The sequence below is a fragment of the Dasypus novemcinctus genome, chromosome 28 (genome assembly GCF_030445035.2).
Source record: "Dasypus novemcinctus isolate mDasNov1 chromosome 28, mDasNov1.1.hap2, whole genome shotgun sequence".
In the NCBI taxonomy this organism is placed as follows: domain Eukaryota; kingdom Metazoa; phylum Chordata; class Mammalia; order Cingulata; family Dasypodidae; genus Dasypus; species Dasypus novemcinctus.
In genome coordinates, this window is record NC_080700.1 from 35,017,488 (window position 1) to 35,029,764 (window position 12,277).

Here is a 12,277-nt window from a genome sequence, read left to right on the forward strand (position 1 = left end):
AGACACATATATTATTTTCCTTTCTGTTTTCCACCAATGGAATCATACTATACATAGGTTGTGGGAAACTGGCTTACCTGTTCCTTATTGTAAATGTTACACCTGTTCTATTGTAGATGTTGCAGTTGTTCCCTATTATTTTAGATGATGTTGCAGTTCTGATAGCCAACAGCTGCTCGGTAGTTTCCAATAAATACGAGGTGGAAACTAGAGTTGAGGCTCTGAGTTCCAGAAGCTGTGAGTCTCCTGGTGCCAGCTTTATCTCCTCTCTTGTGTCTATCTCTCTGTCCCGTTATTTTGTAAAGTTCTGTATCGCCTTCCTTTTGACCCAACCTATTGTGAGCTGATCACAGCAACTGGCACCCAGCATGGGGAGTGAGGGAAAAAAATGCTCACAGCAAACAGACTTTGATACCTTGGCTTCGAAACAAGCAAACAAACAACTAGGTAGCAAGTATCAATTCAACAAATCGTCATTTTAACTCCTTTGCCCCACTTTTCCTGGACTTAAGTTTTCTCTCGTGCGAAACATGAGAATTTCTTCACTCCATGTGCGGGTTCATATTTCCAGGTGTCATTAAAAATAACAATACTTGGAAAACACCCAAGCCTGGGCCAGCGTTTCCCAAGCACGCTTCTTGACACCGCAGGCCACCAGGCCTTTCTCCTGACGTTTGCGGGGCCCAGCTCTGAGCTGGCGGCCGGCGAGGTGCTCTTTTCAGAGCAGGTTCTCCAGGTGATTCCAGCGGCAGGAGGTTGATGACCCACTGCTCTTAGAGCAGGGGCTGTGGAACACTGGATTGATTGTTAGAAAACGCTCGGAGCAAGCCCACAGTTATACCACGTGCTGTGTGTGATCTTTGCTCCTTTGCAAAGTCCTCACGGGCCTGGCGAGGTCTGCCCTGGGTCCCCGGCCTCTGGCACGGTCGTGCGCCCTTCCTCCACCTCCCAGCATTCCCGACCGGTCTCCGTTGCTTAAATACCCGGGGAGAAGGTGCAGCGGCTCCTTCTTGCCAGCATGCTGGCTCTCACCCCCGTCCTGGCGGCCGTCGTCTGCATCTTGGTGGTGTGGATCTTTAAAATTCCTGGGAGGAGCAGCGAGAGGAGGAAGGGGGAGCCCAGAGCCCAGCCCCGACCCTGGGTGGATGAAGACTTAAAAGACAGCTCAGACCTTCCCCCGGAGGAAGAAGGTAACGCCCTGCCGTGCTGGCCGGCTCGTCCACGCAGCGCTGTTAGGGGTGTAGGTGGATGGTGGGGGGTGAGGGGAGGGAGGCACCCATGCAGGTCAGTCCCTCCTCTGTGCTGTGCGAAGGGACTTGTTCCTCTCAGGTGGGTAGTTTGTCGCCTGCTGGGACGAGCCCACCTTGGTTCCTGCACATTCCGTGTAAGAGCTGTTAAAGGCTGGAAGTTTCCTCCTGCCTCCAATACTGCTTTGGCTTTTGAAATCCTTCTGCAGAGTCGCACTGGACTGGCAGTGGCAGGGGTGAGCGGTTTATTTTTTTTTTAATTAAAAACATTCATTTTATTCAAGAAGCTGTAGGTTTACAGAACACTCCAGCTGAAAGTTCCCTTACACGCCCTTCTCAGACGCACAGTTTTCCCTCTTATGAACCCTTTGCATTAGTGTGGCACTTTCGTTATGGTTGATGAAGCAATATTATTACAATTATGCTATTAACTTGAGCCCACTGTTTACATTGAGTTCTCTCTTTGTGTTGTACGACTCTATGTCTATGGTGTGTTTTTTGTTTTATATACAATCTAAAATTGCCCCGTATGAGATTGCACAGCATTTGAGCATTTGTCCTCTTGTGTCCTTTTTTTTTTTTTTTTCACTCAATCTGATGTCCTTCAGGTTCATCCATGTAGTCCCATGGAAATGGACTTTTTTTTTTTTTTGAGGTACTGAGACCAGGGATTGAACCCGGGACCTTGTATGCGGGAGGCTGGTGCTCAACCACTGAGCCACATCAGCTCCCCTGAGTTGGCTTTCCCAAGTTGGCTCCCTTGTCTGTTTGCTCATTTGATTGCTCGTTCATTTGCTTGTTGTTTTTGCTTGTTTTCTTTAGGAGGCTCCAGAAACTGAACCTGGAACCTCCCATGTGGTAGGGAGCTGCTTAACTGCTTGAGCCACATCCACTCCCCTGGACTTCCTTCCTTTTAACAGCCAAATCATATTCCATTGTATGTATTGACAACATTTTATTTGTGCATTCATCTGTTGATGGACACTGGGGTTGCTTCCACCTTTTGGCAATTGTAAATAATGCCGTTATGAACATCATTGTGAAAATACCTGCTTGAGTCCCTGCTTTTAATTCCTTTGGGGATATACTGTGACATGGAATTGCAGGTCATATGATAATTCCATACTCACATTTCTGAGGAACTGCCAAACTGTTTTCCACAGTGACTGCACCATTTTACATTCCCACCAACAATGAATGAGCGTCCCTATTTCTCCACATCCTCTCCAATACTTGTGGTTTTCCATTTTTTAATAGTAGCCATTCTAGTGGGCATGAGGTGTTATCTATTGTGACTTTGATTTGCATTTCTCTGATGGCTAATGATGTCGAGCATCTTTTCATGGATTTATTTACCAGGAGTATATCTTCTTTTCAGAGATGTCTATTTGGTCTTTTCCCTATTTTAAAATTGGGTTGTCTTTTCTTGAATAGTAGCAGTTCTTTATATATTCTGGATATTAAACCCTTATCAGTTACATGGTTTCCAAATATTTTCTCCCATTCACTTTCACTTTCACATATATAAAGACCTTTCATGTACAAAAGTTTTCAATTTTGATTAAGCCCCATTTCTGTTTTTTCTTTTGTTGCGTGTGCTTCTGGTGTGATGTCTAAGAAATCACTGCCTAACACAAGGTCCTGAAGATTTTATTCTATGCTTTCTTCTAGGAGTATTATAGTTTGGATTCTTATATTTAGCCATTTTTATTTAATTTTTTGTGTATGGTATGAGGCAAGGGTCCACCTTTGTTCTTTTGCATGTGGATATCCAGTTCTCCCAGCACCATTTGTTGAAGAGATTATTTTTTCCCAGTTGTGTGGACTTGGCACCCTTGTCAAAGATCAGTTGGCTAAAGGTATGAGAGTTTATTTCTGAACTCTCAGTTCAATTCCCTTGGTCTCTTTGTCTGTCCTTGTCCAGTACCATGATGACTGTAGCTTTGTAGTAAGTTTTAACTTTGTTCTTTTTCTTGAAGATGGGTTTGGCTATTTGGGACCCCTTCCTTGTCCATATGAATTTGATGATTGGCTTTTTCATGTCTGTGAAGAAGTCTGTTGGAATTTTGATTGGAATTGCATTTGATGTCTATATTACTTTAGGTAGACTTGACATCTCAACAATATTTAATCTTCCAATGCATCAACATGGAATGTCCTTCTATTACTTAAATTTCTTTTGGCAATGTTTTGTAGTTTTCTGTGCATACATTCTGTACATCCTTGGTTAAGTTTTTCCTGAGATATTTAATAATTTTAGTTGCTATTTTAAATGAAATGTCTTGGTTTCCTCTTCAGACTGTTCATTACTGGTGTATAGAAACACTATTGATTTTTGAGTGTTGATCTTGTATCCTGCCATGTTGCTGAATTTTTTAATTAGCTCTAGTAGCTTTTTTATTGTGGATTTTCCAGGATTCTCTGTGTAGGGAATCATGTCATCTGCAATAGTAATTGTCCTATTTGAATTTCATTTATTTCTTTTCCTGACTTAATTGATCTGGCTGGAATTTCTAGTACAATGTTGAGTGATAGTGCAGGCAGTCTTTTAACTAGTTTGTCTTCTTCCTGATCTTAGGAGGAAAGTTTCAGTCTTTCACCACTGAGCATGAAGTTAGCTGTGGGTTTTTCATATATGCCATTTATCATGTTAAGGGTATGTCTTTCCATTCCTAGCATTATCAGGGTTTTTACCAGGAAGGGTGCTGAATTTTCTCAAATGCCTCTTCTGCATCAATTGAAATGATCATATGCTTTTCCCCTTTCATTTTATTAATGTGGTGCATTACATTAATTGATTTTCTTATTTTCTTTTTTAATTTATTGAAGTATATCACTCATACATAAACACACATAAACAATAAGTACATAGTAGTAGTTGTGAACTTAAAAAACATATATAACATCATAAGGACTCTCATAATGCACCCTACCACCAATACCTTGCATTGTTGTTGAACATTTTTAATTAATGATTAAACAGCATTTTCAAAATATTACTACTAACCAAAGTATTTTCCCCCAACCCACCCTATTATTATTATCTTTATAGCATTTATATATGAACATACATAAACAATAAGTGTATAGTAAAAATTGTGAACTTAGAAAGCAAACATGCATAACATCATACAGGGGTCCCATACATCAACCCTCCACCAACACCTTGCATTGTCATGAGAATTTTCTTACAAATTATGAAAGGATACTGTCAAAATCTTACTACTAATTGTAGTCCTTATCTTACATATGGTGTATTTCCCCCCAAACCCATCCTATTATTATTTAAATATATTTTTTTATGACAGAAGTTGTACATTTATAAAACAATTATGTACATGTGCAGAATTCCCAAACAACACTCCTCTATCAATACACTACACTATGGTGGAATATTTGTTATAGATAAGATAATATCATTTGATTGTTATCACATCTACAGTATATTTTTGGTACACATTTTCCATACTGCCTCATTATCAACACAGTATATCTTTGGCATAGATGCAAGAATATTATATCATTACTGCTAACCACATTCCATAGGTCATGTATTTTTCCCATGCTCTCCACATTCCCACCACCCTGCAGTAGTGATGTACATTTGCTCTAGATCACAAAGGACACTCTTGCATCTGTACTATCAGCCACAATTCTCATCCATCTCTTGGTTTACTGTGCTATCCTGTTCCTAGATTATTCTCTAGTATTCTGTCAATTGGAATTTACATACCTAGACTACCATTTTCAGCCACATCCCCATTTATAAACCAGCTGTTATTTCTTGCTACAATCCACTCTATGTATTTCCACACTTTTACAGTAAAGCTGATTAAAACTTCTACTTACATTAAACATCATAGTCCATCTCAGTCCTCCTATTATCTCCTTTAAGAATCCACCACCTACCACCAGGTCTTGAAGATATTTTCCTACAATTTTTTCTAGAAGCTTTGTGGTTCTTGCTTTTATTTTTAGGCTTTTGATCCATTTTGAGTGAATTTTTGGGTTAGGTTGAAATAGGGGTCCTCTTCCTTCTTTTGGGTGTGGATATCCAGTTCTTTCAGCACCATTTGTTGAATGGACTGTTTTGCCCAAGCTGTGTGTGTTTGACAGGCTAGTCATAAATCACTTGACCATACATGTGAGGATCTGTTTCTGATACATAAATTTGGTTCCATTGGTTTATGTGTCTGTCTTTATGCCAGTACCATGTGGTTTTTACCACTATAGCTAGCTAATTTGATGTAAAGTCTGGAGATGAAGGTTTACTTTTCCTTTTAAAGATGTTTCTGGTTATTCAGGACCCCTTACCCTTCCAAATAAATTTGATAATTGTGCTTTCAATTTTTAAAAAAATGCTGTTAGAATTTTTATCAGGATTGCATTGAATCTGTATATCAATTTATGTAGATTGACATTTTAATGATATTTGGTCTTCTAATCCATGAGCATGGAATGTTCTTCCAGTTATTTAGGTCTTTTAAAAATTTCTTTTAACATTGAGTTGCAGTTTTCTGAAAACAAGTGCTTTACATTGTTGGTTAAGATTATTCCTGACTATTTAAGTTTTATCTGCCATATTCTATTTTCATCACTCTTTTGACATTTTTAGTTACTTTTATTGATATAATCTTCATTTCTAGACTTTCTTCCAGGCCTCTATCTCCTGTCTTTTCTTTTCAGGCTCTAGCACACCCTTTAGCATTTCCTGAAAATCTGGTCCCTTGGTTAGAAATTCTCTCAGTTTCTGTTTATCTGTGTATATTCTAATTTCGCCCTCATTTTTTTATCCCCCCTCCTTTGTGGCTTTCTTTTTTTTTTGTATGCTGTCTGCTCTCTGCCCATTTGCTGTGCGTTCTTCTGTGTCTGTATTTATTTATTTTATTTCCCCTCCGCCCCCTTGCAGCTTGCTTGCTGTCTGCTCTCTGTGTCCAATCGCTGCACGCTCTTCTGTGTTTTTGCTTGTCTCCCCCCTTTTTTGTTGTTGCATCACCTTGCTGAGTTGGCTGTCCATGGCATTTGTGGGCTGGGTGGCTCTTTGCAGTGTGTGGGCGAGCCTGCCTTCACAAGGAGGCCCCAGGATATGAACCCAGGGCTTCCCATGTGGTAAATGGGAGTCCAACTGATTAAGCCACAGCCACTTCCCATCACTCATTTTTGAAAGACAGTCTTGCTGGATATTAGATTCTTAGCTGGAAGTTTTTCTCTTGTCATATCTTAAACATATTATGTAACTGTCTTCTTGCCTCCATGGTTTCTGGTGAGAAATCAGCACTTAATCTTATTGGATATCTGTTATATATTATGCATTGCTTTTCTCTTGCTGTTCTCAGAATTCTCTCTTTGTCTTTGACATTTGACATTCTGATGAGTATGTGTCTCAGAGTTGGTCTATTCAGATTTTTTTTGGATGGTAGTACATTGTGCTTCTTGGACATGGATATCTATGTCCTTCAATAGAGTTGGGAAATTTTCTACCATTATTTCTTCAGATATTCCTTCTGCCCCTTTTCCCTTCTCTTCTCCTGCTGGGACACCCATGACACATATGTTTTTATGCCTTTTGCTGTCATTTAGTTCCCTGAGACCTTGTTCAATTTTTTCCATTCTTTTCTTTATTTGTCCTTTTGTATGTTTACTGTCAGAGGCCATTTCTTTAAGCTCACCAATCCTTTCTTCTGCCTCCTCAAATCTGCTATTATATGATTCCAATGTTTTGAAAATTTCATTTATTGCACCTTTCATTCCCATAAGATCTGCTGTTTTTCTGTGTATGCTTTCAAATTCTTCTTTGCACTCATCCAGTGTCTTCTTAATATCCTTAATCTCTTTAGCCATCTCATTGATTTTATTAAGGAGATTTGTTTGAATGTCTATGATTAGTTGTCTCAACTCCTTTACGTCATCTTGTGCCTTTAACTAGACCATAACTTACTATTTCTTGGTGTGGATTGTAATTTTTTGTTGGTGTCTTGGCATCTGGCTTACGAGAGTATTTATTCTGTGTGCAGTTTTTCTCTTTAGTTTAGGGCTTCTTGCCCTTTCTCCCTTGCTGGTTCTGCAGTAGGACCCAAGGATGTAGTTGGTGCAATAAGCTGTGGAGGCTTTAGCTGCCCTCCTTGCTCCAGGGATCGATGAAGCTTCTTCCAACTTTCTCCTTTGCCAGGGGTTTGGACAGAGTCACAGCTGTGTGGAACAATCCAAGTCATGCAGGGCTAGACTGTAGTTGCCCGGAGAGACTGATGAAGCTTTCCACCCCTTTCTCCCCTGCCTGGAGCAGGGATGGAGCTGCAGGTGTGAGCAGCCATCTCTGAAGTGCAGGTCCAAGATGACCCTATAGACTTCTGATTATTCAATCTGTGCCAGCCAAAGGTACCTGTAGTTACCTGGATAGGCTTGTGCAGAGCCAGCCAGCCTCCTCCCTGCCAGAGGAGGGGTTGATGCCTAGGCTAGGGCTGCAGGCTGATCTGGGTGAAAGAAACCAGTTCCTACTGTCATTGAGATCTTTGGTCTGCCCAGCTTCCCCTCATCCTGGGGGCAGAGTCAAAATGGTGGCCATTGGCCTCTTTCTGACATGGATAGATTCAAACTTTAGCTGTTCGTAGGGTTATACTTTAGCCTGCTGAGTCTACTAATCAGTATCTGAAATTGGTGGCCAACCATATCCTCCTCCCCTGTTTTTGGGAAATGGAGCTTCCAATTCCAGCCAGAGAATAGCTCCTGGGGTGGTGTGTGCTGCCAAAGTAGGATAATCTCCAGCCTCCATGGCTTGGCTGGTAATTTCCCAGAGAGGCTGGCATATGTCTCCCCAGCTTCCTCCCTCCCAGAAGTGGGGCTGGGGCTTAAGCTAGACCTGCAATCTGACCTGTATGGAATGAAGTCAGTTCCCACCAGCACTGGGATTCTTAGTCTGCCCCACATCCCCTAGGCTAGGTGTGGAGTTAAGATGGTGGCGTCTGGTCTCTTTCTGATGTGGACAGTCTCAAATTTTAGCTGTTCTAAGGATTATACTTTAGCCTGCTGAATTTACTCTTCAGTAGCTGATGTTGGTGCCCAACCGTCTCTTCCTCCCCCATTTTTGGGAAGTGGAACTTTCAGTTCCAGCTGTGGAACAGCTCCCAAGGCAGCTTGTGCCTCCAGTGCAGGATGGGCACTGGCTCCATGGTGTGGAGCACTCTAATTACAAATCTTCTCTGCAGATGGGCAGTCTTCACCTTCCATTCCTTCAAGGATGCTGCAGTGTGCTCTTCTGGTCTCCTGGAGTCCCTAAACAGGGGCTTCAGCTAGCTCCAGAGAGCTCTGGGTATTTACTAACTCCCAGTTGCAGGAGCTGAGTCTAGGAGCTGCTCACTCTGCCGCCATCTTGCTGGTTCTTGATTTTCTTTTGCTGAACTATCCCTGCATACTTGGGATAAATTTCTCTTGATCGTGGTATGTAATTCTTTTTTAAAAAATTAAATAATTATTATATTATCTTTTTTTCTAAAGACACATAGATCAAAAAAAATAAATAAATAAAGACACATAGATCACAAAAAATGTTACATTAAACAATATAAGAGGTTCCCACATACCCCGCACTCCCCCCCCCCCACTCCTCCCACATCAACAACCTCTGTCATCATTGTGGCACATTCATTGCATTGGGTGAATACATTTTGGAGCACTGCTGCACCACGTGGATAATGGTTTACATTGTAGTTTACACTCTCCCCCAGTCCATTCAGTGGGTTATGGCAGGATATATAATGTCCAGCATCTGTCCCTGCAACATCATTTAGGACAACTCCAAGTCCTGAAAATGCCCCCACATCTCATCTCCTGTTCCCTCACCCTGCCCTCAGCAACTACCATGGCCACTTTCTCCAGATGAGTGCTACAGTTTCTTCCATTACTAGTCACAATAGTTCTATAGTAGAATACCAGTAAGTCCACTCTAATCCATATTTTATTTTTCCATCCTGTGGACCCCGGGATGGTGATGTCCACTCAACCTCTTTTAATATGTTGTTGGATTCAATTTGCCGGTATTGTTGAGGATTTTTGCATCTGTATTCACAAGGAATATTGGTCTGTAATTTTCTTTTCTTTCAATATTTCTATCTGGCTTTGGTATTTTGGTGATGCTGGTCTCATTGAATGAGTTGGAAAGTGTTCCCTCTTCTTCAATTTTTTGGAAGAGTCTGGGCAGGATTGGTGCTAATTCTTCTTAGAATGTTCAGTAAAACTCACCTCTGAAGCCATCTGGTCCTGGGCTTTTCTTTGTGGGGAGGTTTTTGATTATGGATTCAGTCTGTTTAGTAGTTATTGTTCTGTTGATACCTTCTATTTCTTCTTGAATCAGTGTAAGTAGTTTGTGTGTTTCACTTGTCCATTTCTTCTCAGGTATCTAATTTGTTGGCATACAGTTGTTCATAGTATCCTTTTATGATTGTTTTTTATTTCTGTGGGGTAATGTCCCCCCTTTTATTCCTAATTTTAATTACTTGCATCTTCTTTCTTTTTTCCTTTGCCTGTCTAGCTAAAGGTTTGTCAATTTTAATGATCTTTTCAAAGAAACAACTTCTGGTTTCATTGATTCTCACTATTGTTTTTGTATTCTCTATTTCATTTATCTCACTCTAACTTTTATTTCCTTCCTTCTTACTTTGGTTTTAGTTTGCCCTGCCTTGGGTCCATGTGGCCTTGGGTCCCCATGCCTCCATGTGTGTGGGACTTGAAGTCATTACCATGGGCAGCAAAGAGACAAACCAGATGGAACTGTGCGTTCAGTCAGGAAAAGGCTCATGGAGGCAGAGGTGGACAGTGGGTCTGGGAGAGTCACTAGGAGGTAAACAGCAGCTGTTAGTAGCATCTCAGGCAGCAGGAGCAGAATGAGTGCAGGTGCAAGGATGGACACCAGGGAAGGATCCTGAGAAGTTGAGGTGGGAAGGTAGAGAAGAAGGAAATTGGGCCAGAAGAAGGAAACCCAGGTTTAGGGCTGGCCTTGCAAAGGAGACATGGCAAGGGAGGCTGGCAGGGAGGGCTTGGTTGGGAGGAGGCTTCAGTAATCTGTGTTGGCTTGTCTGAACCAAGTTCATGGGAAGGACGATGCTCAGTGATTCTCAGCTGGGTAGTGATGTCCCCAGAGGCCACTTGGAAGTGTGGAAGTGAGTGTGTGCACGTGGTGCATGTGTATGTGTGTGTGTGAGCATGTGTGATGATATGTGTGCATGTGTGTATGTGTACATGTGTGTGTCGCTGTGTGTATGTGTGCGTGTGTGTCGAGCTGTCCTGATCTCAGGCTTGGGTGGGTGTCCAGCTGATGTTCTGTTCCCAGGACTAGAGCCGAGCAGCCCCTTGCCACCCTGCCGTGCTGCCTCTTGCTCTGACCAGTGGAAGGACTCCCACCTGGAACTCCAGTGATGTCCCACTGAGCAGCTTGCCCCTTAAACAAGGGAGCTCTGCCATGATGATGTGATGGCCTGGATGGTGGTGGCAGCGGGAATGTAGGGAAGGGCTGACTCAGAGTGACCTTGATGGAAAACCAATGGGTCTTGGCAATGCATTGGATCTGGAAGAAGAAGGAGAGTGCAAACTTTGGAGGCTGCAGGGGTCTGAAGGCCACTGCTGTAAATGGCTGGGAGAAGAGGAGCTAGTTAGAGGGGAAGATGATGAGCTTAGCTGAGGATGTGTTAGAGATGACAGTGACACAACTACGTAGAAAAGGGAGAAGGGAGTACAGACAAGGGGCCCAGGCCACAGAGGCTACCTGAGGGTGATTGGAATCGGGCAGTAGGAGGAACTTGGAGAAGTAATGACTTCATCACTGGGTATTCCTGGGGAGAAGAAGACTGATGATCGAACTCAGGGGGCCACCTGCAGGTAAGGAGCTTGTTAGGAGAAATGGACGCTAGGAAAGGAGAAGACAAGGAAGGAGAGCTCCAGGATGATAAAGAGAACCAGTCATTAGAAGAGCTTACCATGCTGGCAGTGCCATGCTTAGTTGTAGTAGACCATAGAATCTTCATGACCATACAACGAGGTAGACACCAGTATTCTCCCCATTCTACAGGTAAGAAATGTGAGGCCCAACAGGTAAAGTCACCTGCCTGGGCAGCCTGGCTCTGGAGCCCAGGCACACAGCTGGTTTGCTGGGCTGCTTTTCCAACTGGAGAGGGCAGGAGAGGCTGGCAGGGTTAGCATTCTTTGAGTCATCATGGGAGCCTGTGCTGCCGGAAGGCCACTGGATTTGAAGACACAAGAGTTGGGGGAATAGAGAGGAGTGGGAAGGCTTGAGGGGACTCAGGGACATGGGGCTTAGCCGGAAGACTGAGGGACATGCCCTGCCTTGGTCCCCTGCCCGACTGTCCACTTGGCAAAATTCTCTGCCTCTTCATTCTCTGCCCCTCTCTGCCCTCATCCTTCTCTTACCTTCACACAGGGGAATGACCTGAATTTGTAGCCTCTTCACCAGTCATGGGCAAACCTGAATGTAGAGTTTCTCAGCTCTTTGTTGAAATTTTTGTATTTTATGCAGTAGCTACTCAGGCCACCTGGGTGGTGGGTGACAACCAGCGTTTCAATGCAAGCTCCTCTGCCACCCATGCCCTCAACACCCAGGAAGGTGGACCCGTCTAAGGGAGGATCTCAAGCTGGCACTCCAGGCTCAGAAGGAATCAAACAGAGGATGACTGGAGGTTTTTTGGTAATTGCAAATAGAAACCAGATTCAGTTAGAGACAAAATAGCAGAATAAGTAGTGCTAGCTCCTCTAGAGTGAGTCAAGGAAAGTAGGGGTACCAGTCCCACCCCCTCCGGCTCTGGTCCACACAAAGAATTCATAGATCAGGGAATCAGCATGAGGGGGCATGGTGCACCCACACTTGTTAGATCTGGGGCCAGGCTAGGGTGGAGTCCTGTTAACACCTTCAGTTCCCTTTTATCTGTAGCTCTAGTCATTCCAGGGGCTACCATGGCAAATGTCCACAAACTGGATGTCTTGACACAACAGAAATTTAGTCTCTCACAGGTCTAGAGACCAGAAGC

The 12,277-nt window shown here is 43.0% G+C and overlaps 1 protein-coding gene across 1 annotated transcript in view; it reads left to right on the top strand.

Moving 5' to 3' along the window:
• The first annotated feature begins 949 nt into the window (after window positions 1-949).
• Window positions 950-12,277, top strand: part of IYD (iodotyrosine deiodinase) — a 38,571-nt gene continuing 27,243 nt past the window's right edge. The window contains exon 1 of the mRNA XM_012531056.3: window positions 950-1,190. Within this exon, the coding sequence (XP_012386510.2) occupies window positions 1,019-1,190 (172 nt within the window). The 5' untranslated portion in view covers window positions 950-1,018. The remainder of the gene's footprint in view (window positions 1,191-12,277) is intronic.